The sequence below is a fragment of the Arachis duranensis genome, chromosome 10, assembly GCF_000817695.3.
Source record: "Arachis duranensis cultivar V14167 chromosome 10, aradu.V14167.gnm2.J7QH, whole genome shotgun sequence".
Lineage (NCBI taxonomy): Eukaryota > Viridiplantae > Streptophyta > Magnoliopsida > Fabales > Fabaceae > Arachis > Arachis duranensis.
In genome coordinates this window covers 5,278,520-5,305,822 of record NC_029781.3, presented here as the reverse complement: position 1 = coordinate 5,305,822, position 27,303 = coordinate 5,278,520, and the positions used below count along the sequence as shown (strand labels likewise).

General features: G+C 35.2%; 4 protein-coding genes and 1 pseudogene across 4 annotated transcripts; 2 read left to right on the top strand and 3 right to left on the bottom strand.

Annotated features, from left to right (window-relative positions):
- Positions 1–3,049: 3,049 nt before the first annotated feature.
- LOC107468494 (uncharacterized) lies at positions 3,050–6,069 on the bottom strand. The gene is made up of 4 exons (XM_016087802.3): positions 5,725–6,069; positions 5,545–5,619; positions 4,850–5,020; positions 3,050–3,313 (listed from the first exon to the last, which is right to left on the bottom strand). Exons 1-4 carry the CDS (start codon positions 5,995–5,997, stop codon positions 3,311–3,313), a joined length of 522 nt encoding a protein of 173 aa, XP_015943288.1. The 5' UTR covers positions 5,998–6,069; the 3' UTR covers positions 3,050–3,310.
- A 4,784-nt stretch (positions 6,070–10,853) lies between these two features.
- Positions 10,854–16,743, top strand: LOC107468601 (KH domain-containing protein HEN4-like; annotated as a pseudogene).
- Positions 16,744–16,941: 198 nt separating this feature from the next.
- On the bottom strand, positions 16,942–17,850 carry LOC107468600 (costars family protein). Its single transcript, XM_016087909.3, has 2 exons — positions 17,669–17,850; positions 16,942–17,364 (listed from the first exon to the last, which is right to left on the bottom strand). The coding sequence occupies exons 1-2, from the start codon at positions 17,747–17,749 to the stop codon at positions 17,185–17,187; spliced, it is 261 nt and encodes an 86-aa protein (XP_015943395.1). The 5' UTR covers positions 17,750–17,850; the 3' UTR covers positions 16,942–17,184.
- Positions 17,851–18,974: 1,124 nt separating this feature from the next.
- Positions 18,975–22,748, top strand: LOC107468732 (GATA transcription factor 24). The gene is made up of 11 exons (XM_016088081.3): positions 18,975–19,416; positions 19,748–19,843; positions 19,939–20,072; positions 20,240–20,347; positions 20,451–20,565; positions 21,245–21,301; positions 21,550–21,618; positions 21,807–21,875; positions 22,094–22,174; positions 22,267–22,338; positions 22,463–22,748. Exons 1-11 carry the CDS (start codon positions 19,135–19,137, stop codon positions 22,508–22,510), a joined length of 1,131 nt encoding a protein of 376 aa, XP_015943567.1. The 5' UTR covers positions 18,975–19,134; the 3' UTR covers positions 22,511–22,748.
- Positions 22,749–23,786: 1,038 nt separating this feature from the next.
- Positions 23,787–26,518, bottom strand: LOC107468590 (probable glycosyltransferase At5g03795). Its single transcript, XM_016087897.3, has 6 exons — positions 26,229–26,518; positions 25,857–26,144; positions 25,087–25,373; positions 24,724–24,956; positions 24,464–24,621; positions 23,787–24,276 (listed from the first exon to the last, which is right to left on the bottom strand). The coding sequence occupies exons 1-6, from the start codon at positions 26,469–26,471 to the stop codon at positions 24,172–24,174; spliced, it is 1,314 nt and encodes a 437-aa protein (XP_015943383.2). The 5' UTR covers positions 26,472–26,518; the 3' UTR covers positions 23,787–24,171.
- Between the last annotated feature and the right edge of the window lie 785 nt (positions 26,519–27,303).

Below are 27,303 nucleotides of genomic sequence, written 5' to 3'. Positions count from 1 at the left end.
AGGCCACAGCCACTCACCCTCTCACCCTCTTCAGCCACAGCCACTCAGTTTCTCTCACCCTCTCACCCTCCGACAGGCCACAGCCACTCATCGCCATCGCACCTCTCCTCCATCGCCGTCGCCCAGCTCCCCACCTCCACCGTCGTCGCCCAGCTCTCCACCTCGCCCAGCTCGCCAGTAATACTCTTCCTTCCACCTCGGTTCATGTATGCGGGCATGATTATGTTCATGGTTCTGTTCTTGTTCCTGTTCTTCTCTATCACAGAAAACATGTTGCTCTCTGTTCATGTTCCTTTCTGTTCATGACTTCATGTTTATCTTTGATGTTTCTGTTTAATTTTGATGCTTCAATTTTTTGCTGCTTAAATTGGGCTAAAGATGTTTCTGTTCATGGCTTGTCCCTCGAGCGCATCCCACCCCATTCCCCAGAATCTCCATTTTATCTGTTAACATTGGACACTGGATCCGACTTAATATGGATTTAACTGATTAAAATTCACACATGATAAGAGTCTTAAATCTTAATACAGTGTAACTTGGCGCACTAAAAATGGAGATTATAGCTATTCCTTGGTCAATATCTATATTATTGGTTATTTTTTGTGTACACCTAGAATAGTTAATATTAATACGATGTTGCATTTACTTACCTCTGAGACCATGTTGTTGAGTATTGCACCAATTACTTAAATTCGTTTGTGGCCTTGTCTGTTCTGTTTTGGTTTTATTCACTCTGTCCAAGACTTTTCAAAACAAGTAATGGAATTTTTTAACAACTTCACCCACCAATAATTGTGGCCATTTATTCATCTCACACTTCAAAAATAAATAAATAAATAAATAGAAATAAATAGTGCAATGTAACTTTGATTGCTTGAAGTTTATACGTTATACTAAACTAAGTTAAGATAGTTAAATAGTTTGTCGAAATTTATGTTATTTGATCCTGTTAATGTATTAAGAGGTTAATCATATTGTCTCATCAGGTGGTTTTTCTTTCAACAACTTGTGTCTTTTTCAATAATATTATCCTCAATTTGGAGTTGCTGTTTCATGAATTTTGCTGCTTCGTGAATCTTCAGTTGATTTCTGTGACTGTCAAGCTGCATGAAGTTGATTTCTTGTCTTTGACTTTCTTGTCTTTGATGTTTGAAGTTGTTTGTGAACCTCTAATCTTAAGTAATGGATAATTTATTATGTGAAATATTAAATTTTATTAAGTTATAAATTATTGAATTTTATTAAGTTTAATAATTTTATTTAATATTTAATTAAACCGGTTGAACTCCGGTTCAATCCCGGTCGAACCAGTGAACCATTGAACCAGTGACCTTACCGGTTTATTGACCGATCCGGTTCTCGCAACCTTGGTATTTCTTCATCAGTTGGGATTATTTCTAGCTTCTCCGCCTGCTTAGCTGTAATTCTTGGTAGGAGGCCATCTTCAATGTAAACTTCTGGCACCTCTTCTTGTGTATATAGCTCTTTAAAGAATCTCCGGGCAACATATCTCGTTTGAATCCGGTGTTGTTTGACGCATTTCTTGTTTGTAAGCAACCAAGCTCTGTATCTGAGTCCTTTTAAAGATTTGTTGAAGTAATTTAAATGCATATATGGTTCTCAAGTCGAGCGATGTACTCAATAAGTCGATCAATTAAATATCAGTTTGCTTTTGTCTTTGGGGATAATTCAATATAACCATGTTGCCTTAATATTAGATGTATGGTTGCTTTTGTCTTTGCTAATAATTCATGTTAAACATGATGTGATATGGTAAATCGAATGGTTATTTTAATATGCATTTGGATGGTTGGTTTTCATCATAGTAACTCCTATGTAGATTTTACTTTATTAATAGCTTGTTTGAATCAAGTGATGTTTGAGGGATGTCTTATTTTTTAAGTAACCAAATGTATATTTGATGTTTAAAACAAGCTCTGGACTCGAATATTCATTTCTAAATTGACATAAAACAAATGGTTACTTTAATATCTATCTGGATGGTTGATTTTCACTGCAGATATTGCTGTTTGGGTGTGCTAGAGTTTATGGAGAAAAGAAAATTCTTGCAACTAAACTTAAGGAATTTTAATTTCATCTGCTCGATTTGTCTGAAGAAAGGGATAAGTTTCTTGCAATTCTTTGATAAGGTTGTTTACAATTTAACTTGTTTAGTTGAAGATGTCGGAGGATTGTTCTTACAATTTTCAAAAGTTAAAGCAGAAGTTGAAGTTGACGGAGAAGAAGATGAAAAAATTAAAAAATCATGATCACAAGGATCTTGTTAATGATGAGTGGGATATTTTTGAGTGGTAGTTATGCTAAGTATTTTGTTTATATCTTCTATTTCAAATATGCATAGTAGTAGTAGGTAGTAACAAATAGCTATTAAATTGAAAAGTTCATCGCTTTAATCTTTCTACAATTTTGTATAGAAAACATAATAAGGTGGATTTTTCTTGTACCTGATTTCTTTCTTTTGGTTATCAAATGTGCAATCAATTTATATTTTTTATTTATTATCTTATTGAACATATATTGCAGGAATAAATTTTTTTTAACTATCGAATTACTACTAATTAAAAAGGAAAAAAATGATGTGGTTAATTTTTCCAAGACATGGTGAAATATAATTGGTCAATAACAATATATTTCCTGCTAAATGAAGATTAGAACATCATTGATTTAAAGAAAAAATCATTAGTGCATATGATAAATTGTGTAATAATGAGATTGTAGTGACATATATTTTATAATTTACTAATTTATAGTTTTAAAAAATAACTAACTTAAATAGGATCAAGCGTGTTAGTAAAATTTTAGTTTATAATAGACACCACACTCATAATATTTTTTAACAAAGTCTTTTAATCTAGAAAAATTATATTAAATCTAATCCAAATCAAACAAACAACCAAATTACAAGCAAATAACCATCGTCTTACCTAGTGAAATGAATATCCGGCCTATTTTAGTTTCTCTTTAAATTTTTTTTATATCAAGAGAAGGTAATAAATTAAAGGGTTAAGTATTTTTTTCGTCTCTAAGGTCTTGGGTCAAAATCAAAATTGTCCCCGACCCTTTTTCGTATTAAAATCATCATCAACGTTACAAAACGTTATAAAATTGTCCTTTTGTCTGTAAACGATATTTTTTGGACAATTTTACCCTTAAACAAAAAAACCCCTTCTTACCTCACCACTAACTTTTCTGTATCATCATCGCTACGCATCTCTCTTCTTTTTCCTCTCTCTTTTCTCTTCGTCATCACCATTGTCACAATAACCATCACACCTTCTTTCTTTCTAAATCACTATATGTCAACCACAAACTAAATTCAGCAACAGTAATAACCAAATTCAGCAATTTCAGTAAATTCAGCAACAGTAACAACAAAATAAATCAATAGCAACAACAACATCCACAAAATAAATGAACAAAAATTTTAAATTTAACAACAATTTTAGCAATCATCAATCGCAACTTCAGATTCAAAATCAACAACAAAAATTAAAAAAAAAAGAAATGATGGTTATTTTTTCAAAAATAAAAAAAATAAAAAAGGAAGAACGAATAGAGAAGGAAGAAAGTGATGGTGCGGGAACCAACTGCCATCAACCTCTGGCCACCGCCGCCTTCAGTGCGCCGGTTCCACCCTCCTTCTTCCTCCATTTCTTTTCTTCTTCCTCTTCCTTCCAACTGCCACCCACCATCGCCGTCCATCGAAAGCCAGCAGCCACTACAAGCGCCACCTCTCCCTTTCTCAGAACTTGATCCCAAACCCGCACCTTCCGATCTCCCGAAACTGCCGCCCACCACCTTTGATTTCTGGACAAGGATGAATTCGAAGGCCTCCCCATTGAACACCCCTCCTCCTATCATAATGCTTCCCACTCCAATTCCACTTCCTCTCTCACCCATCCCGACGCCATCTCGAATCAGACGGTGATAATCGCTCTGATGCAGAACTGCTGCGGTGCTTTGTCGTCTCCCCCAGAAACAAACATTCTTCTCAGTCCTTTCTCTCACTTACCTAAATTTTAGAGGAAAAAAAGAACAAAAATAAAAATTTTCTCATAATCGTGCTCCCATTCAGACCCAGATCGAGTTTCTTCAGCTGTTGAATCCTATTCCATCAAAGTTATAATCTTTTATGTGCTTCTAAATCATGGAGAGTAAACGGAAGGAAAAGTTTGGTTTTGATGATTTGGTGAGGGAGAGCAGGAGTCTGGAGAAAGAAAGAGAGAAATAGGAAAAGGGATTTTTTTTAAGGGCAAAATTGTCTGAAAAAAATTGTTTATGGACAAAAAGACGATTTTATAACGTTTTGTAACGTTGAGGATGGTTTTAATACGAAAAAGATTGGGGACGATTTTGATTTTGACCTAAAACCTTAGGGACGAAAAAAGTACTTAACCCTAAATTATACTACAAATGGTATACCCAAAATAATTATCCACTTTAGAATGAAAAGAACCATATGCAATCATAGTAAAATGAACATTCTACTAGTTTAAATGGTTTAAAGTATAGTACATGATGCAACTTAATCATTGATGTGGAAAAAAATCAATGAATAAGAGCAATATAAACAGCAATAATACTTATTGTATTAATCAATTACATGAATAAAAAGACATTACGGAACTATCCGAGTCTATTTGTAGCAATACATAAGTAAATTATTCATTGTATATTATCCTGCATTATTAATCAAGAATAGCACTATTCTAAAACTAATACAATAAAGTCATATTCAATTTGTAGTTCGGTAATGAGAGCACATTCCCTTGTTAATAAGAATTCCTTGTCTACTCAAGAGCATAATTTAGAGATGATCAATACTTACATTGGTAAATTCGATTGTCTTTGCTTTGCCTCCAAGATCAGCAGTTCGGTACTTTTCTTCTACAATTGTATTAAAGATGGCATTTTGAATTTGGTCCGCTTTATTATGAAAATTCAAATGGCGCAATATTGAAACACCACTCAACATTAAAGCAGTTGGATTTGCCATATTCTACACAAGCACAAAGTTTTATAGATTAGAACATGTTTATAACCACTACCACAAAAATAAATTGACAACAATTATTATTCACAATTTTGTTTTTCAAAAAAAGAGAAGATCAAATTAGTTTTATGAAATCACAAGGGCAAACTGATCTTGAGCACCTTCATGAAACATGCATTCAAATCTCATATTCTATAATAAGTTGATGATAATACCTCCTTCACCAATCTTGCAGCAGAAACATGTATGAAATGATGTCAGATGATAAGATTGTAACTTCTAGAATTTATCGATCAAAGTGCAAAATTTATCTTACTGTCAAACCCAAATTCTAACCTAAATTCCCAACTAAGCCAGCACAAAAGTCACTAATAATATTACTATAGAGGTTTGACATCACTAGATAGCAAAAAGAGTAGAATTTTTTACAAGTTGTAGATTATAAAAATAAATGAGAGTAATTCCATTTTCAATACTCAAAATGAATTTTCAAATACAATTACACTCTAAATCCAAATTCACAAATATACCATCATGCAGCCATTTTCAATGATAACTTCCTCATACTTTATCTCAGAGTACTCCTCTACAACCTCACGACTGTCCTAAAACAAAATTCAAAAATAGATGGTTATTATTAGATTCACAAATAAAATAAGATAGATATTTATAAGTAATTGGAAGATAATGATAGATCTTGAGGAAAAGACCTTTAGTCTTCTGTATAACATTGGCCTTGTGAATAGCAGATACCTGCGAGGATGACGCAAGCGCCTTCCTTGTTTGTGGCTGCAGGGACGTTGCAAGTGTTCGTGAACGGCGGTGGCGGTGGCTGTGGTTGATTCCGTCACAGAGAAAGGGCGAGTCGGGAGGGAGAAACATGCCGGCTGCGAGGGAATGGCTGCACGTCTAGGGAGTTGTAGGACGGCGGGAACGACGCACACAAATGGAGGGTGCTGCTGGGCGGTCGCCTTTGTAGACATTGGCGTCAGCCGAATCTGTGTCAGACGGCGGCTGGTGTGTGCTTTAGAGCGGCACCAGTGAATTAGGAGGAGACCGGCTGAAAAGGAGGTAACAACAAATAGAGAGAGGAAGGCAATTTTTAGGAGGGTTTAGATAACTGACAGAAATCCTTATTTCTTTTAGAGTAATACCCCAAATAGGTCCCCAAGAAATTTACCATCCGACAATTTTGTCCCCAACAAAATTTAAGTAAGATTTCGACCCTGAGGTTCTCAGATATCCCAAAATACGTCTCCAAAACCGTTTGATCCGGTTAAAGTGGTGACGTGTCAGGTTAACTGTGACATGTCACCTTTAGGACATTTTGGTCCCCATTCACACTGGACAAAACGACGTCGTATTGGAACCAAGGGTAAAACGACATCGTTTCGGGAAGGACAAATTCGTCCCCACTTAGACAGAGAATGCAAACGGCACCATTTTCATGTTGGGGACCTATTTGTCTTATAATAGTATCTTAGGGGACCTATTTGATCTATAATTCGTGATGTTAAAAGAAGCTATATTTACTTCAACGCAAACCTTAAAAACACATTGACATTGGTCTGTTCATTTATCAAAATGGTAACATAAACCTGAAAACCCAAACATGTTAACCACACAAATATTTGGCTTCAATAGCAACACAAACCAAATCAAGTCAAAAGAAGGTTTCTTTTCTTCAACATAAACTAAATGAAACCATTCTAAACAACATAACGTCTTCTTCCTCCAACATAACAAAAGGTGGTAACATAACTAAGACAACAACTTTCACACTAATTCTTAGAAGCATCATTTATTGAAAGACTGGTTCAACCCTCGTGTTTGAATGAATTTGAACAACTTAGATACTGTGCCACTGGTTGCAACTGATATTGTCTCAACACTAACACTCTCCAAATTTTTTACCCTAATTACTGTCTCTTTTAGACGTCTAAAAGAAAGGTGAGCTTGGAATAAACAGTATTATTATCTCCATGTTTCACACAAAATTTCAGTATTGCTGAAACATGGTGATAACAATACTATTTATTCCAAGCTCAGCTTTCTTTTAGACATCCAAAGGAGACAATAATTATGGCCAAGAATTCGGGGATTGTTAATGCTGAGACAATATCAGCTGCAACCAGTGGCACAGTATCTAAGTTGTTCAAATTCATTCCAACACGAGGGTTGAACCAGTCTTTCAAGAAATGATGCTTCTAAGAATAAGTGTGAAAGTTGTTGTCTTAATTATGTTACCACCTTTTGTTATGTTGGAGGAAGAAGACGTTATGTTATTTGGAATGGTTTCGTTTAGTTTGTGTTGAAGAAAATAAACCTTCTTTTGACTTGATTTGGTTTGGGTTGCTGTTGAAGCCAAATATTTGTGTGGTTAACATGTTTGGGTTCTTAGGTTTATGTTACCATTTTGATAAATGAGCAGACCAATGTCAATGTGTTTTTAAGGTTTGCGTTGAAGTAATTATAGCTTCTTTTAACATCACGAATTATAGGTCAAATAGGTCCCCTAAGATACTATTATAAGGCAAATAGGTTCCCACATGAAAATGGCGCCGTTTGCATTCTCTGTCTAAGTGGGGACGAATTTGTCCTCCCCAAAACAATGTCGTTTTGCCCCTGGTTCCAATATGACGTCGTTTTGTCCAGCGTGGATGGGGACTGAAATGTCCTAAAGGTGACATGTCACAGTTAACCTGACACGTCACCACTTTAATTGGATCAAATGGGTTTAGGGACGTATCTGGGGGATATTTGAGAACCTCAGGGTCAAAATCTTAATTAAATTTTGTAGAGGACAAAACTATCGGATGGTAAATTTCTTGGGGACCTATTTGAAGTATTACTCTTTCTTTTAAATTTCAAATTAAAAACTATTAGAAATTAATTAATTGATTATAATTTGATTTTAATTTTAATTTAACTCTCATATACACGTTATACACTACATACATTGATTCTTTATATTTTCTCTATTTAAAATAGGTCTTCAAAAGAAATTTCATTGAACACGTTTGTTTTCAATAAAATGTTTAATATGTATTATATAAATAAATTTTTAATCAATTTTATTATAAATTAATTAAGTTTTAAAAATAATTATAAGATAAATTAGTATTTTTAAATCTGTGCCATTTTACCATAATTTTTAGGAATTTATCTATGTCATTAAAATATAGCACTACGTTAAATTTCTTTATTAGTCGTTAAGTTAAAGTGATAAAATATGTTATTTATCTTACGACACAAAAATTAAAGATCGCAAAACATAATCAAATTTTGTCAAATATGATAAATTAAATAAATTTTTTTGTTGAGAATGTAAAACATAATATTTTGTTATTAGTTTATTTTATATTTAAATTATTTTTTAATTAACAAAATAAATAAAATATGTATTTGATTATTAAAAAAATAATGATATTATAGAAAAAACAAACGTAGTGGGATGATTCTAAATTTATTTAAAACAATGTAATCTGTAGACTAAGTTTTTTTAGAGTATATATCCATTTTAGTTATCAAAGAATTTTAAACCAAAATTTTAGTCTCCAACTAAAATTAATTATTCGATTGGTCTCTAACAATTAATTCACTCAATCACTTAGGTCATTAACTCCATCAACTCTAACGGAAGACAAAATGGTCCCTGAAAACTCTAACATGAGAAAAAATGATTCCTGCCAACTCTAACGAGGGACAAAATGATATCTGACCCTTTTATTCGAAAACGACACTGTTCTTCCCCAATTTTTATCATATCTCGTATACCCCTAACATTGATACTCTCCTTCTTCACCTTCACAGTCTTCTTTTCCATCTTTTTCTTCCTCCTCTTTAACACCAAGATTAAACCATGGTGTAATTGTTACACGTGTCGCACCTACCTCAACATGTCATGAACCACACACTTCCTAAATCTTTGTGACTTGTACATCCACCTCCTCTGCACTTCACCCACTAAAAGCATCCACTTCCACGTCTTTGATAACATCACCTCCAATTCCGACAACGTCCACGACATCCTCAAGACCAAGTCCCGCAACTACTCCAAGGGCACGCCTTTCTCCACTCTCCAGCAAGTAATATAAATTGTTGGACATTAGGACATCATGAGAAGATTCTTCTTCGACATCATATGCAAATTCTCATTTGAAATAGACACCGAGTGCTTCATTCCTTCTTTCCTGGAGTCCAAGTTGGCAGACAGCTTCAACCTCGCATCCAAGCTATTACAATTAGCAATGTCGTTGTTGCCGCTCATATGGAAACTGAAACGATTACTGAACATTGGTTCAGAGAAGAAGTTGAAAGAAACGATCGGAATGGTGGACAATGTGGTCATAGGGATGCTAGGACAGAGGAGGAGGGAGATGGCAACGACGATAACGAGTCTTAACAAATCAGTCTTGCTGTCTAGATTCATGGGATCCATCGAAGACGACAACTAGTTAAGAGATATAGGCATTAGTTTCCTGTGTATGAATTGGTTGAGAACAAGTTGAGGATTTTTTTCTTGTGAACATTAAATTTATAGAGTGTGCATTATGTAGTTTGAAGTTATAGTGTTAGACTGTTAGTATTATGCGAGATATGATGGAAATTGAGAGAGAACAGTGTCGTTTCTGAACAAAGGAGATCAGGGACTATTTTGTCCCCTGTTAGAGTTATTAGGGACTATTTTGTCCTCTGTTAGAATTAACGGAGTAAAGGACCTAAGACTGTATTTGGTTACAGAGACAGGGACACAGAGATACAGGATCGTGTTTGGCAGAAGAGATATGGACAGAGACAATGTGTCTAGAGACACTGAGTTAGTGTATTTTGTGTCCATCCTGACAGAAAGGAAACGAAGACATTAACAAAGGACACAACTTATTTTTTATTTTTTCTTTTATTATTCTTGTTAATTTTTTATAATTATATTTTTTGTTATTATATTTTTCATCTCAAATTTTTTGATTGAAAAAAAATGAGAATAAATTAGATTTTCATAATTTGTTCTAATTTATCACCAAACAAAATACAAGAACACAACTGTCCATCAGTGTCTTGTCCTGTCCTGTCCTATTCTCCGTGTCTTGTCCTATCCTATTCTCGAAAACAATCAATCGAGTAATTAATTTTAGTTGGGGGACTAAAGTGTCCAGTTTGAAATTCTTTGAGGACCAAAATGGGTATATACTCTTTTTTTATATGAAAATATTTTTTTGTTAGAAATGAGATTATTTGGTATAATTATAAGAAAATGAATTTTATCAATTTTTTAATAATTCAGAGAGTAAAGTGTGATCTTTTACCATTAATTTTATAAGTGGGACCAAAAATAAATACGAAAGAGGAAGTAATGAAGGGTTAGAGATCACACTTTACACTCTCAATTTTTTTTAACAATTGAGAGGATCTATTCCCATAATTAATAATTATAGATGGAAATAGATCCTTTCAATTATTAAAAAAATTGAAAGTGTAAAGTATAATCTTTAACTATTTATTGATCTCTCTCATATTTATTTTTGATCTTACTTATAAAATTAATGATAAAAGATACATTTTACTTCCTCAATTATTAAAAAAATTGAGAAAATCAAGTAAATTTTGTAGGTAAAAAATCTATACATAAAAACATGCTATAATACATGAAGACGTATTAAATACATAACTATATTCTAATCAATATTTGAAAACATATTGAATATTTTTAAAATATTATAATATATTTTAAATATTAATATTCAACTAAAATACCATCTCTACTTTCATGTTAAAAATAATTTCTGGTAATCTGTATATTAATAAAATAAAATAAATTAGCATCTTCCGACGGCTCACGTAGAGAGCTGAGTTTGTCACTTGCAGGCAACCCAAAATCTCAATTGTCAACCTGCGCACTGCGCACTCCTTCTCCTTCCCCGCGCATTTTAGCATCCGAACTTCTTCTTCTTACACTTGCGCCCTTTCTCTGCGAACTCTTCTTCTGTGCCAGCGAGGGGAGAGAGGGAAATTGAATTATGGATAAAACCTTTCTCTCTCCTTCAGCGAAGCGCTCCGTACCTGCTCTACCCGACTCGAACTCGTTTCCGCCAAACGGATCCTCCAAGCGCGCCAGGTCTTCGTCTAAGACTCAGCCACCGCCGCTCTCCGTGCCTCAGGGCCACGTCGCATTTCGCCTCCTCTGCCAGGCCTCCCGAATCGGCGGCGTCATCGGAAAGTCAGGTTCCGTCATCAAGAGCCTCCAGCAGTCCACTGGCACCAAGATCCGCATCGAGGACGCGCCGGCGGAGGTGCAGGACAGGCTCATAGTGGTCGTCGGCGAGGGGACAATTTCCGGGAGGGTTTCTCTAAGCGGCGGCGAGGCCGTCGAGGTTTCAAAGGCACAGGAAGCGCTCTTGAAGGTGTTTGATAGGATTCTAGAGGTTGCGGCGGAGACTGAGGGGATTGAGGTTGGGGATAGGGTTGTTTGCAGCCGGCTGGTGGCTGACGCGGCGCAGGTTGGTTCGGTGATTGGGAAGGGCGGGAAGATTGTGGATAAGATCAGGAAGGACACTGGGTGTAGAATAAGGGCTTTCACCGACAATTCGGCACCTTCCACTTCCTCTTCCGACGAAGTGATTGAGGTATGGATGTAACTTATTGAATGTCCAGTTTCTAGTTGCAAGTCACGAATTAGTGTAGCATTTTCAGGAGTAGGAATCTCAAAACTAGTCTTATTGAATGTCCTATTCTTGTTTAGCATCTTATCTGTTTTCGATAGGATGGTGACTTTTGAATTCTGAAGCTTGTGATTGGTCTGTTGTTGAATTGCTGAACCTGAAGGATTTGCATGTTACTTGGTTGCTAGTGTCTTGAGGGGGCTAGGGATAGTGGATTTTAGTTTCATGGCTTAGGAGTTGGTAACATCTTCCAACTGACCAAGCAAAGGGTATTTGAACATGGTAGATGAGATTTGGTTTGTTTATGTATTGCAAAGCGTTTGCTTTTAACAAATGCGGTGCTGTACAAACTGCAACTCATGAAATGACACATGAATCGAGAATGTTATGTCGTGTTGTGTGGTTGGATACCCATGAGTTTTTATTAATTGCTTAAATTTCTCTTTCTATCATCGGGGAACAACATCAATGCTGTTACTTCATTCCATTGTCGCGTAGTGAATAGTTCTGCTGTTTCCCTTTTATTCTGAGAAAACATTCTGATCTGTGGTAGATAGAAGGCAATGTGTCATCCGTTAAGAAGGCACTTCTTGCGGTTTCTCGCCGTCTTCAAGATTTTCCTCCTCCTGATAGAACAAAGATGATGGGAAGCAAACCATATGAAGTGGTTCAGGATGAAACTTTGGTTTCAGTTCCACATCATGAGACTTTAGCCGCAGTTCAACGCGAGAGTTTTACCGCAGTTCCGCATGAGACTTTCACCACAGCTCCTCGTGAGACTTTAAATGATCTTCATGTGGACCATCTTCTGCAGAGAAGCTCTTTGCTATCTTCTTTCTCCGGTTGGCGGTGTTATTGGAAAAGGTGGTGCTATTGTGAAAGCTCTTCAAAATGAGACAGGGGCAACTATAAGTATCGGTCCTCTAGTAGGCGAGTGTGAGGATCGAGTAATTACTGTCACTGCTTCAGAGGTATGTTAACTAATTTTTTTTTTGTCTTGTAGTTGTATGCGTGTCATTATTATTATTTGGTGATTAACTTTTTTAGTTGGCCGTTGGTGGCTTAATTTTTTTTTTTAACAGAATTCTGAGTCAAAATATTCCCCAGCACAGAAGGCTGTTGTGCTTGTTTACTCGAGGTCCATTGAAGCTGGTATTGAGAAAGGGCTAGACTCTGGATTCAAGGGGTCATCTGTTACTGCACGACTTTTGGTTCCATCGAACCAAGTTGGTTGTTTGTTGGGAAAAGGCGGTGTAATTGTTTCAGAAATGCGGAAGGCAACGGGGGCTTCCATTAGAATAATTGGTTCTGATCAGGCTCTAAAATGTTCATCAGATAATGATCAAGTCGTACAGGTCTGGACATGATTCTTTTCTTTATTTCATTTATAATTAAAATATGCTGAGGAATACCTTCTTCTCTGATAAATGTTATTTTCTGCATCTACAAACTCAAACAAGTCTTTCCCTCTTAATCTTGTGAAATTTGAAGACCTCAAGAACACTATTGTGGAATACATGCTTCAAAATATTTATAATTCATAGTTTAAACATGTAATTTCTTCTTGCTTGTTTGCTTCTTGATTCTGAAATCCTCCAAAAATATAACATGTTTTGCACTGCTTGAAAGCAAGCACTTAAGCCTATTTCACAAAACTTGCATTCTAATTCTATTCTTGCTACAAGAATTTTGCTCCAACAGCATACCCCAAGACAGTACTTCATAATTACTTCAGTGCAATGACAATGTAATACTGCTTCTGAATTCACCATTTCACCCTGCATAATTATTAGCATTTTATGTAAAATGATATATGAAAAGTAATTTATGAACAAATTATTCCATATTTGGATAAGTGGTAACAAAAATACTGTTCTATGTTTGCACTTGTTCCTAGAAAATTTGGTTGGAGACTTTTTCTTTTTGGTTTGTAGAATCTTGATTTTCAATTTCTCAAGAGTACGAAAAATAGCTTTTTGCGAAATGTCAAGTTGTACAACCAATTTGATTAAAAGTTTAAAACTGTTGTAATGACTTTTGATTACTGAAAATCTAAAAAACATCACAAGTAAAGCTATCAAAACAACCTTCAGAGGTGTTTTTGAAATAAAAAAAGCAGACCCCTAGAATTGAGTAGATATCAGCTCATATCTTAGATGTTTGAGTATTAATTAGTTACCGTATTTATATACTTCTTTTCTTTTCCCTAGATATCAGGAGAGTTTTCAAGTGTGCAAGATGCGTTGTACAATGCAACTGGTAGACTGAGAGATAATCTTATTATCAGTTCACAGAACAGTGCTGGAACAAGGAGTCAAAACTCTGTGCGAGCGGACTCCAGCCTTTCCTCTGCAAGAGCTGACACCAGCCTATCCTCTGCACGAGCTGATACCAGTCCGTATGGGCGATTAAGAGATACGGTTTCTCTTAGTGGCCAACCAGCTTTTGGCGTTTCTCCTTGTTTGACTAGACATACATTGTCTCAAAGTATTGATCATCATGCTCTTGCACATAATTTGGATCATAGTCTGGGTAGACATTCTTTGTCACAAAGCCTTGATCATCATGCTCTTCCATATAATTTAGATCATAGTATGGGTAGACATGTGTCACAAAGCCTCGATCGTCATGCTCTTGTGCAGAATTTAGATCATAGTCTGAGTAGACATAGTTTGTCACAAAGCCTTGATGATCATGCTTTTGCACAAAATTTAGATCATAGTCTGGGTAGACATAATTTGTCACAAAGCATTGATCATCATGCTTTAGCACAGAATTTAGATTATAGTCTAGGTAGGCATGGTTTGTCGCAAGGCAATGATCATCATGCTCTTTCGTGGAATGTAGACCATCCTTCTTCCCCAGGGTTATGGGCACCATCGGTATATCTCTTTCTCTTGGCTAGTTGGCTTACCTTCACAAGTTATTAGTTATTTATATTAAATTTGGCTGCAGACAGTGGCTGGCATAAATTCAAGGGGAATTAATGATCTTAGTTGGGGAATGACATCTCGAAAAGGAGGCTTGGAACTTGTCAGGTAGTTTGTTCACATTCATGACAAATTATCCTGGTTTCAAAGCAAATGTATATTTTATTAAAACAAACTGCAGTTCTTCTTAGCATCACAAGTTCCAATATTTCAATAACATAAAGTGCTATTTATGGTGTTATATGATGGGTTATGGATGTCTGTGGTGTAAACCTTCTTAAACTTTGTCAAATCATGGACTTGAATGAAATTACTTCTTTGCACTAAAGAGTTTGTTATTTAGTATGAATTCTGCTGCACTATCTGTGCAATGTTTATGTAGCTGTGTGTGTTACCTCTCTTGCAACTCTACTTATACCTGCAGTCTTAGAATTCAATAATATTCAGTAGTTCTGTGTCGTGCATAATACTATTTCATTTGATGTTACTCCTTAGTTCGTCGTTGGTTTGCTCTTTCATTTCAAATCCTGCTTTGGAATGAATTTATAACTTAACTAGAACTTGGTTTCTGATTGTGGTGGACACAGTTGAGCTAGAAGATGCCACAAAACTTATATTTTACTTATTTTTTTTTTTTTGGTCCTCAGTGGAAGTAAATCTGCTATTGTGACTAGTACAACTGTGGAAATTGTGGTTCCTGATGATACTATTGACTCTGTTTATGGGGAAAATGGTAGCAATTTGGCTCGTCTAAGACAGGTACGTAATTGGTCATGTTCATATACACATTCGATACTTTGATGCTGAACTTAGTGTTAGGTTTTTCACAAAAGAACATTTAAACAATTATTCTGAAACCTATGTATTTATATTTTAAGCCTTGCTCCTGCAACAAAGGCCTTGTCAAAGTAATTATTTTCAGCAATTTCATTGCTGCAAGATGATTGATTCCATAGTTTTCAATCCATAATATATACTTAAGCTTTCACCAACAAACAAATCTTCATATATGAACCTATACATTAAACAACATTCATTAATATATACTTGCATGGCACTTTTTCAATTCTCATATAAACTGGGGAAGTTGGACATGCCACTCATGCTACATTATATAAGAAAAAGAACCTACATATGCTGAATCAGATCTCACATTCATGTTAAAAGGTCTCTAGAATATAGTAGAACACTATGGAAAAAGTATGCAAAAAGAAGGTACTCTTTCAGACTATCACAACTAAAATTGTTAAATATAATTTATATATAAAAAAAAATATCATAACCAAAAATAACATAGAAATGTATTGCAAAGCTCTGGCTAAAAGATTTGATATTGGGAAGCATTAATTCGTTTTGCCCTAGAGTAAAGTTTGACCAAACAGTAAGATTGTTGCCATGTGCCCTTGTATCAGAGGGTGATATTGGAAATAGCCTCTCTGGCTTTCCGGGGCATGATTTGGTACATCTACCCTTCTCAAGCCTCATAGGTGGAGCCTTGAACATTGGACCAACCCTTCCTAATTTGTCTTCCCCCGTGTCTTTTTTCTACTTTCATTTGGATATATGGAATTGCTATAATAAAATATTGAACTGCTAACAAAGATATTATGAAGCCTTGATTTTTCCTGTGTCTTTCAAAACATAAAAGTTATTGCCATCAACAGATTTCAGGCGCTAAGGTTGTCATACATGAACCTCGTCCTGGAACAAGTGACAGGACTATTGTAATATCCGGTACTCCTGATGAAACCCAAGCCGCACAGAGCCTTCTCCAAGCATTCATTCTCAGTGGATCATCATGACAATATCCTCTCACTCATGTCCCAATGTTCTCCTCGTAGATACTTTTTTTAGTAGTTTTAATTCCTTTCTTTTTCTTTTTTAAAGAAAATATATTTTGTATTTTAACTTACAGTTTTTCCCTAACCTGAAATCATGTATTATGCCGGTTTCCTGGCATTGTATCATTCATTCCTTATCATTCTCATCCTTGCTGAATTAATTCAGCCTAGGCTGTCTATTGAACTGTCAGTGTAGTTATTTTTCGTCAGTTACTTGATTCTTTCTTTGGTGCGTACCTTGGTAACAGCGAGGTTTTTTGAATTCAGTTTGGTCTGCCTTACACCATTTCCGGACTCAATTATTGATCTATATTTTTGGCCACTACTATTGAAACTATGTTTCTCCAATTCACTCTATGCAATGAACGTTTCTTATTTTCCAGGGAATTGTTCATAATTTGCATCCTTCTTGATTATCTCACAGTAAAAGTATATATTTATTAAAGTTCTGCATAAAGCTTTTGGCAATTAAAAAACAAAACAACAATTTCGAGGAGTGGGAAAATGAAACCATTTCTTTAACTCAATAGTAAAATCGAATGCTACACGGCAAAGGTAGCCGCAGCATTTCATACATACATGCATTGGTACAATGATACCTCATAATTTCTGAAGTCCCCCAACCTTCACAAATTGGTATATTACACAAATCATATACTAAGAAGACATTATTATTCTCAAGTCCCCAACTCTTAGGGAAAATGAGTTAATTTAATTGAAGAAGCAAACAAACAAGTGGATCAGTTGGCAGCAGCAGGGGTTGGATTAAGAGTGATTTCGACATTATCATGCACTCCTTGAAGCAGTAGTTCACCGTCGTATGTGAGCAATTTTCGCTTTTTAGCTGCTCTCAGTGTCCCAACAAGCGCCTCAAATATATTTGCACATTGGTCATCGTTAAATAGTGTCCCAAATGTAACCTTCACATCAACACAATGGAAGATGGAACAAAAAAAACACAACAGAGTGAAAGAAAAAGGCATCAGTGAAGTGTCTGCATCCTAATTACAATGATCTAATGATATAGATCCTATCCCATGAAACAAATCAGGATACATGGGTCTTTTTATTATTATCCGAATCTTCCCTGTTATTTTCATTTCCAGATACTAGGCTTAGATCCACAAAGATAGATTCCAAGTTCACATAATAGAGATTGAAACTAAAAAGGAGCATAATGAATAGTGAAGGTGGGAAGGAAAAGAGAGAATAAAAGTTTCATACCTTGTAAGAACCATCTGATTGGAGTGTGCCAAGCCTCTTGATCTCTTCCCTGAGGCGCCCAACCTCCTCTTCTACATTCATCCTTCAATGATTTATGGTTCCAACTTCCACTCTCTCTCCTCTTCTCTTCTCCTCAGATCACACCCACCTCAAGTTCTCAACAATACAAAATATCTTTCCCCTCAATCCATTTTATATAATAATTATAATATGCACTTGTATTACACTATTTATTATTTACTTATTTTACATTAGCAAAAATGAAGTTTTATAACTAACGTTGTATTACGATCAAAGTTCATTCAAACAACTTTTACATTATCATTATTAAAAGAAAGGACTTTATATATCCCATGGCATAATTAGGGTGAATTTTAGAGAGGAAATAAAAATTATTTTGCAATTAAAGGTGTATTAGAATAAAAATTTTAGGAGAGACTAAACTGAATTTCTATAATTATATGAGAAAAAAAAATTAAAGTTAGAGGCATTGTCCCCTTTTGCTTAATTAAGCTCCGCTTTATGTCATAATTCTATAGAAATTTAAGTTAAAATTGTTATATTATCTTGGAGAATTTCACAAATTTAATCTTAAAAATATAGTATGACAAGTTGGTTAGAATATTACTTAGGTTTAATTATTCTGTTAGTTGTTATAGTTTCACAAAATTTTTAATTAGGTCTTTATATTTTTTTTTAATTGAGTCACTGTACTAAATTATTTTTTTAATTAGATCCCTCTCAGTAGTAATTGACTTCATTATATAAAGACCCAACTAAAAAAAAATTAGTGCAAATACTCAAATAAAAGGAAAAAAAGTGTAGGGACTCAATTAAAAAAAAAACTTAGTGCAGGAATCCAATTAAAAAAAAATATAGGACCTAATTAAAAAATTCACGAAACTATAATAATCACCATAGGATAAAATTGTTTTAAATTTAATATTATCTATCTATAAATAATTTTACATTTTTATGCCACGAACTATACTATAGTATAGTCTCTCTATACCTATCTAAAAATTTTAAATTTGAGTTTTATTTTCTCCATACTCAAACTTTCTCCATACTCATCTAGAAATTCCATATTTGAATTTTACTCCTAATTTAAAAAAAAAATCATTTAGTATTTCTTTTTTTTACAATATACGCGTTTTCTAATTGTGTGATAGTATATATATAGGTTCGAAAACTTGGAAATTAATTTATATTTGATATCTAGATTTAATAAGCTTTTTCCCCACCTTAATATCAGAGTCAATAAGATTCCATCTAAAATTAAAGTACCAATACCAGGATACAATGTTTCCCATTTCTATGCTTTTTCCTTTCCTACACCCACTCTTCTTCAATTCTTCATTAGGGTTACCCAAAAGCTTCTAACTTTCTGTTTGGAAGCAGAGAAAATTTCACGACTTGGAGGAGAAACAAAAGAGAGAGCAGCTGCTGTTAGTTATGCTTGAGTAATGGACACTGCGAATCAGCAGAGGCTGCAAGCAAGAACCTTTGATGATGATGATGATGATGAAGCCCAACCGCAGCAACAACAGCAACAAAAAACTGTGCTTGTTCCCATGCAGGTGAATGGTGCGTTGAACCCTTTTGATGGAGGTTCTCACGAGGTGGAAGAAGCTTTCGTGAGTTCTGGGTTGTCTTCTACTGCTACTTCTGTTCAGCCAAGAACCAGTGAGCTCACCATTGCATTTGAAGGCGAGGTTTATGTTTTCCCAGCGGTTACCCCAGAAAAGGTCCATTTTTTATTTTTGTTGTTATGTGATCGATGCTCTTTTAATTTTATTCTCTCCCCATTGGTTGTTCAATGTTTGATTAGAAATTTTTGCTTGAGAATTGTTTCCCATAGATTAGGTGCCCTTGTTTTGAATTTGTGATGATAAACTTTTCTGTTTTTTTGGGAAGAAAGAACTCTTATTATATATGGTTCAGGTTGTGATTGCTGGGATACTTACATGCTATCATTAGTTTACATTGGATGCATCATGAAATTAATTTCGTTTCTTCAATAAAATTTCACTGCTTTTGTATTTTGTATTTTTAATTTTTGTTTTCCTGAACAAATAGGTGCAGGCTGTATTGTTACTCTTGGGAGCCCAGGAGATGCCCAGGATTGCTGCCAGCTCTGATTCTTCGTTGCAGCAGAATTGTCAGCAGATTATGGTGCTCTGTTTGGAAATTAATTTTCTTTCTTGGTGATTCCATCATTTCTTGTCTCTTAACATTTGTTGGGTTTTCTACTTTTCTTATATGTGCAGGGAATAAATGATGCTTCCCGCGGTTCAAAGGTTTCACGAAGAATTGAATCACTTGTAAGGTTCCGTGAAAAGCGAAAAGACCGATGCTTTGAGAAAAAAATCCGGTACACTTGCCGTAAAGAGGTTGCCCAGAGGTAGGGTGTGGGCTTTGGGAAATTGGATTAGATGGTTGGCATGTCCCTCCCCCCATACCCACTGCTTGTCTTGTATTTCAAATGGGTTTATTCCACTGCACTCTTTGACCTCTGGATATTGATGCTGTTGTTCTTCTTGAGATTGATTATATTTGAATCTCTAACAGGATGCATCGTAAGAATGGACAGTTTGCGTCACTGAAGGAAGGCTACAAATCTCCCGCTGAAAATTTCGATTCAAGCAATGGTGGAGGTGATACTTATTCACAGTCTATGTGAGTTGCAAGCTAAATCTCTGTGTTTTATTTTTAAAATTCACAATTTACATGTTGGAACTAATATGTTCTATTATTCTGTTCAACCTCTGCCATGATTTAGTGAACGTAGATGTCAGCATTGTGGAACTGGTGAGAAGTCAACTCCGGCTATGCGTCGAGGACCCTCTGGTCCAAGATCTCTGTGCAACGCCTGTGGTCTTATGTGGGCAAATAAGGTGAATAATATCCGTATATTAAGCTTGATTTGGATTTATGTTTCTTATTATTGATTGTAGCTAGTGCTGCCCTCCATAATAAGGTTTTGCATGCAATTAAGTATCTAATTTGTTGTTTTTTTCTTTTTATTTTTACAGTAACTAGATGCCATGTCTAAAGAGTAGTACTTTTGTGTACAATTATTTAAAAGAAGGTCTTTTTTGTCCACTTTTTGTCTCTGAAAGCTTGTCATGTTGCCACGAAGACTGTTAACATATAGTTGTCTATTTGATGTAACCATGGTTGAGGAGTTTATGAGGGAAACAAACAACTTTTCCGTAAGTGCTTTCAAGTTTAATTGGTGAATCCTTGATAGATGACAATAATGTGTATCCTCAGTAATTTTATCTTTTTACTTTTGGTGTAAAATTGATGAAAATTCTTTATGCTACCCACTGTCCTGATTTTAACCTGAACATGAAAATGTTTCTTCCATCCAACATTTATGCCTGTTGTTGTTATCAACTCATAACATGGAATTGCAATTGTTTGAAAGGTGTTTATTTTGCTTTTATGGATTGTCATGAGCATGCATGAATAATTTAATTGCATTTTCCCATGTCGCCGAATGCGATTACAGTAATCTTATCTATATCATGCTATTACTTATCATTAATTACATGCTTAATTGAACTGAAGGGAACTCTGAGAGATCTCAGCAAAGCATCAAGAATCACCTTTGAACAAAATGGACAGGTTCGTACTGGTGTTTTTATAATATTGCTACCTAACAATGTCTTGTCTTCCTGGTTTAGAAGATACTGCTGTAGCCTGTATAACGTTACAAATGATTCGAGTATATATTAGTTATAAATGAGTTTAATCTATGTGTTGAACCTATAATTTTGCTCCTAGTGATCACCTAATTCAGATTTTCTTATTATAATTAATTCTCAACAGAAGATTTTGGATTTTTAATTCTAATCATTTGTCTTTATCAACAGGATACATCAGCTGATATAAAACCTTCACCAACAGAACCAGAGAACTCTTCTCCTGACCAGAACGAGGATGTATGTTTCCATGGGATTGAACTAAACAAATTAATAAAGCTTTTCCTAATGTGGAAAATGCTACTCATTATTTATCAAATGTGCTCATATAGATTGAGTTCTTCTGCTTGCATGAGTGGAACATAGATAGTTGATTCTGTTCTATTGAACTGTCATTCATTATATTTACTCAATTTTATTTCTATCAGATCTGCCTAGAGGAAGCCAAACCTGTGCCAATAGATTCGAGACAGTCACCTGAGAGGAACAATGATCAGGTTCTAGAAGTTTTTCATCCCTCTATTACTCAGTGGAAGCTATGATTGTCTTATATGGTCATATGAGAAATTCCATTGACCAGATAACCGAAGGATGTGATACGAAGCTAAATTGGAGTATTTTGTCATCAAATTTAATTTTATGCTGTAGTCTTGAATATACTGAAAAATGTCAACTTTGGAATATTTGTCATCAAGTCGAATTCTCTGATTTACAGTATACAGTTGATACTGCGGAAGCAGTTACCAACGATTCATCTATCCAAATGGAGAATAATGCTCTCAGCATACATCAAGAGGTATTCTTTTGTTTGGAAAGAGTTTTGCGGTAATATTAGCTCCTAACATTTGGAAATTGGCAGTTTGTATGTAATATTTTTGATGGTTGCAGGATAATAAGCTTGAAGATTTTGCCGACGCTTCTGGGACAGAATTTGATATTCCTGCCTGTTTTGATGAGCAGGTACCTTTTTTCGTTTTTGATGACTTATCATGAATCATAATTCTTAGAACATGATGAGACCCTTGAAGGCTTGAATTGAAAGCCTGTGTGTGTGGATCAGTTAATTGTGTGAGCACACTTACAGGTTGACATTGACATTGATGATTCCAACATGAGGACTTACTGGCTATGAGAGTTGCCAATTATCCACACATGCATTTTCTGTGATACAACCTAATACGCTATGCTGCTTCAACTAACATACGACTTCTGGGATGGTTTGTGTTTTATAGACAAATTATTTCTGGAAGCAATGTGAATTATGACTGTAGAATTAGATTTTTAGGTTCTCTCTCTCTTTCTCTCTCATTTCTGTATATCCTATCAATACTGGATTCGATTTATATATTGTGAATAGTTCCGTTTTTGCCCTTAACTCTTCAAAATATAAGTGAATTTATTTTCTTTACCGTTTTATGAGGGAATACAAATATCGTATTAGACATCTACGTAGTTTGGATTTTGCATTATTGGATATTGGGAAGTTTGAATTACTATACTATATTCGGGCGGAACAGAATAGGGGTACACATTTATAAAGCTCTTTCGTCAAAGCTGGTTGGTGTTAACAAACAAATAATGGTGAATTTACCATTTGTTATGTCTCTTTTGTTGTCTACAATGATGAGTTTTTAAAAATGAGTAGAGATAAATTTTTTCGGTCTATAAGGCATTGTTTGTTTCTAAAAGACTGGAACTGAGATTGATAGGCTGTAATTTAGTATTGTGTTCGGTGCTTAGAAACTAGAATTAAAATTTTAGTTCCAAGACATAAAATTTCAGTTCTTTTAGTACTTACAAAAAGTGGAGACAAAGGAAATTAAAATTTTTGGGACTCAATACTTCAGAAAGTGTAGATAGAAGAGACTAAAATTTCTATAGACGAAAACTTTAATAACATTTTTTTAAAATATTTTTATTTAACTTTTCAAATTTTAAATCTACTTTTCAATTCTCATATTTATTTTAAACCAAACGTGATACTTACACATAACATAGTCTAATATATTTTATACCAAACACAATAAAACGATTTAATTTTGTCTGAGTCTCTCCCTTCTAAATGCAACTTAAGAGTTTGTGATGATTTGAATTTGGTTTGGACAAAGGAGTCGTAGTATGGTCTTAGTACATCGTCCGTAGTTCATACTTTTATACTCTAATACTTTTATACTCTAATCGTAGGACTAAATCTCTATATTGATCATTGAGATTTATGACTTTTAAAATTTAATATACTATTTCTTGAAATCTAGTTTTAGGCACCATATTGGTTCTTGAACCCTTTCTGGCATTGGATCAACAAATGGAATATTGAACTAGTTTTGATTTGCCACGTTAGACACATGGTTAAATGACACAATGAAAAAAGAAGAACCAAGTCTCATTTTTTCTTTGTTAGAGCTAAAATTAGATGCTTCAGAAATGTCTTATTTACCACGAACGATGTATTTTGGCTGAAAAAGATTATGGGAGTACTCTCCCTAACATGGATTCCAAGCTCAACACCAGCATCTCTTGTTTCACAATTAACAGTCACCGACTTCTATCACCAAATATCTTTTATCTCTGCAGGGTTTGGGGGGTTTCGTGCAGACATATACATTTGTTATTTTACTGAGAAGACTGCCTTCCTAATGCTCATTTTACACACAAATTCTCTAAGTGGTCAAACATGTTTCACTTTGAGGATACAGCTTGCGGTGGGGATTCACAGGTTGGGGTCACATCGTACTGTGAATCGTATGTACAAATAAAACTCCTTGCTTCAGATATCATTGTCTGAGTTTCTTCTTAAAAGTACCTAGTGAGATGGCGGCGTAGCCAGAGTTCATACATGACCATATGAAACGCATCTAGTCTAACTGGAGGTGTATTCCACTGGAAATGCTTCTGGACCTGAACCATAAACAGAAAATTAAAACTAGTGTGTTATCATCTTACAAGACGCCATGATTTATTTCAACGTATGAAATTTTTGTCTTAAATCACAAACATAAGTAGCTTCATGACGGATATGATTCCATAATTGCACCAACTATCAGCTAACTGATATTTTTAAAAACCAGAAACTGAAACTTATTACCTTTACTAAATTCTGATTCAATGTCACAAAATCTTTCTCAGATATATTTCTCAGAATGTCTTTGAGCTGATAAAGGTCACTTTCCTTCACTACTACAGAAAACTTCCTCCAATCCAGAATCTCATTAAAAGGCAAGTCATAATAGTTTGACATGATTACTGCAGATAGAGGACAAGAATTTCTGTTAGAACTTAGAAGATTGAATTCACAGAAGAGATGGGTAATCAGTGAGCAACAAAAGTCATGCAGATGTAGTTTACCCGGAACACAGCCATAATGGATTGAGTCCGCGATACGGCTGCTACCAACAGGACCGTGAGGGCACAAACAAAACTTGGATCTATAAAGTTTCTCCAAATAAACAATAGATCCAGTAGCATGACGGTCAATTCTGTTATTCTGAATGTCAAGTTCAGTATCATTGTCCCACACAGCTGCAAGTTCATCTTTCAATTTAGAATCAGAGCGACCAGCCCAGAAAGCAAGTATTTTCCTGCAGTATTTTCCGGATAGGAATTGGTATTAAAATTCATAAAGATGGCACAGTTTCAGGTGACTTAACTGAAAATTGTGTTTCTAACAAGCAAAAGAATTCGATTTTATGGTAAGAAAACAATTTCCACCTTCTCTTTATGTCATTTCCACCTGCAGGGTGAAGAAATGGCAGCTGAACTTGGGGGAGGGTAACATCTTTGTGTGGAATAAACAAACCGTCATAACTGGATGAACAAACCACCCGAATGGAATTTTTGACAAGATATGGAACCCCATTCGTAGCCTTGGCACCGATATCATGGCAAGTCACAAAAAAGTGATCAGCACCCAATGTTCTGTTCCAATAAGGATACTTGAACTTTAGGCTCTCCACATACTTCCCAACTTCATAAATCATAAGCTCATAAGTCAACCCCTGCATACTTCACATGCGCGCATTAGACTCTTATATTGAGAACTATGCTAGACACTAGGTTGTTGAATTCATGCGTAGTGCTATCTGCTAAGCATATTCCATATTCTATTATCTGTTGATAGTATTTGAATAATTTTATTCGGGCTTAGATATGTACAAATTAACAGTTCTCCTCAATGATTACGTGATTTGAGAAACAATTATGAGAATTGTGAAATTGTGAAAACAAGTGGCACCCAAAATCTTCCACAAATGCAAAATTGGCTTTATATGTATTAAGCAATTTCAACCTAAAAGTTGTGATTTGTGAACATTTGACATTTCAGCTATTTGCTATACAAGAATAACTAACTAAACATTGATTTGAATAAATAAAAACAGAAAATATATTGCACAATTGAACAGGTTTCTTGTTGCGAGATGTGAGTTAACCCCTGAGAATTATGCAAATCATTCTTGGAGGTGAAACTAGGGCATGCATACCTTGCCTCGCATTTTGTGGCAAGAAATAGGAATGAAGAAGAGGTGAGCTTGAAGAGGATCGGCAGTGAAGAAACGGCTTTCTTTGATGTTCTTGAAGAAATAACCTTCGCTGGAATATTTCCCGGTGAGCTTCCTCGGCGTGTGGAAATAGGTCTCAGGATCACCGTCAGGGTACACGAACACCTTCAACTCCTTCTCCATCTTCTCGTAGTCCAATTCGAATGCCTCCGGCGAGTGGAACACTCTAGAAGAATGCAACGTTACTCTGCGCGGCGCATCGAAATCGCGCTGTGCATCACCGAAAGAAGAGACAAAAAGGTCAAAAAATCAAAACGGTGAGCCAGAATTTGAGAGAGAGAGATAGAGAGAGACTTGGAGCTCGAGGTTGAAGAGTAGCTGTGCGGAGATGAAGACGCTCGTGAGGGTGTAAAGGAGGTAGAGGAGGATGCATGCGGTGGAGACGCAGAGGTATCGACAGCGAGGGTGGTTGCGGAATATTCCGGGAAAATTTGGGAAGGGAAATGAGTTTTCTCGAGAAAGTGGAGGTGGCGCCATGGAATTGGCGGGAAAATGAGGATTCTCGGAAGGTAGTTGAAACAGATTTCTTTTTCTCATGTCTTCTGCTTACTGATTTCGTAACTAACTACTAACGAGAAAGTAAACAAAACTTGTTTGGTGGGAAGATAGTAAACAAAACTAGTCAACGTCTCAAGTGGCTCCTCTTTTTAAAATTTTTCTAACTACCTCCTAACGATAAAATAAACAAAACCAGTCAACGTCTCAACTAGCTCTTAGCAAGTCAGCACTCAGCAGTGTGATGTGACTGTGAATGCCATGCATCAAGGTCCCGTGGGCCAATTCGTGACCCAAATTTAATGTCAATAAGGCCTGATCAGATAGATCATAACCAGAAAGCCCAACAAGGCAACAACATATATGTCATGACTCATGCCATGGTTGCAATATTGACTCCAAAAGAAAATAACAAGAAAAAATACTAGAAAAGAATATTAATGTTCCCCACATTAATAGAATGAGCTTATGTTTTCTTTCTTATTAGAGTCATAAACTCATAATATATCTCACACAAATATAAAAAAAATAATTCCCTTATGTTTAATACTTGTTTCGAAAATTATCTAAAATTTGGTTGTTTTTGCCTTGATCGTGAGGTCTAAATGTTTTTGAATAATTTGTCCAATATTTTTTTTGATGAGAATAAATTGTTCGAATTAATAAATAAGAGATTGAGAAATTTTATTGTAGTATCTTCGAGTTTTGTTTGAGTTATATTCTTCTTCTTTTTTTATCTTTGTCTCAAAGCGAATATTGATTATATTATCTCGGAGCAGGATCTCTCATCCGAGCATTTTCTTCCATGTTAATATACTTTTCGGCCTGCTCTTGTACCTCGCATAAAGAGGTCGGGTGCCTTTTCGATATGGAA

What these genes read in the sequence shown, in the direction of transcription:
- LOC107468590 (XM_016087897.3), bottom strand. Translation starts at nt 26,471, where the DNA reads ATGAGAAAAAGAAATCTGTTTCAACTACCTTCCGAGAATCCTCATTTT. An exon ending in GCCACAAAATGCGAGGCAAG is followed by an intron (nt 25,374 to 25,856) that starts GTATGCATGCCC and finishes TGAAGTATGCAG; the next exon opens with GGGTTGACTTATGAGCTTAT. An exon ending in GGAAATGACATAAAGAGAAG is followed by an intron (nt 24,957 to 25,086) that starts GTGGAAATTGTT and finishes AAAATACTGCAG; the next exon opens with GAAAATACTTGCTTTCTGGG.
- LOC107468600 (XM_016087909.3), bottom strand. Translation starts at nt 17,749, where the DNA reads ATGAATGTAGAAGAGGAGGTTGGGCGCCTCAGGGAAGAGATCAAGAGG. An exon ending in AATCAGATGGTTCTTACAAG is followed by an intron (nt 17,365 to 17,668) that starts GTATGAAACTTT and finishes GTTGATGTGAAG; the next exon opens with GTTACATTTGGGACACTATT.
- LOC107468494 (XM_016087802.3), bottom strand. Translation starts at nt 5,997, where the DNA reads ATGTCTACAAAGGCGACCGCCCAGCAGCACCCTCCATTTGTGTGCGTC. An exon ending in TGTTATACAGAAGACTAAAG is followed by an intron (nt 5,620 to 5,724) that starts GTCTTTTCCTCA and finishes ATTTTGTTTTAG; the next exon opens with GACAGTCGTGAGGTTGTAGA. An exon ending in TTGAAAATGGCTGCATGATG is followed by an intron (nt 5,021 to 5,544) that starts GTATATTTGTGA and finishes GTGCTTGTGTAG; the next exon opens with AATATGGCAAATCCAACTGC.
- LOC107468732 (XM_016088081.3), top strand. Translation starts at nt 19,135, where the DNA reads ATGGACACTGCGAATCAGCAGAGGCTGCAAGCAAGAACCTTTGATGAT. An exon ending in CAGCGGTTACCCCAGAAAAG is followed by an intron (nt 19,417 to 19,747) that starts GTCCATTTTTTA and finishes CTGAACAAATAG; the next exon opens with GTGCAGGCTGTATTGTTACT. An exon ending in CTGCCTGTTTTGATGAGCAG is followed by an intron (nt 22,339 to 22,462) that starts GTACCTTTTTTC and finishes GCACACTTACAG; the next exon opens with GTTGACATTGACATTGATGA.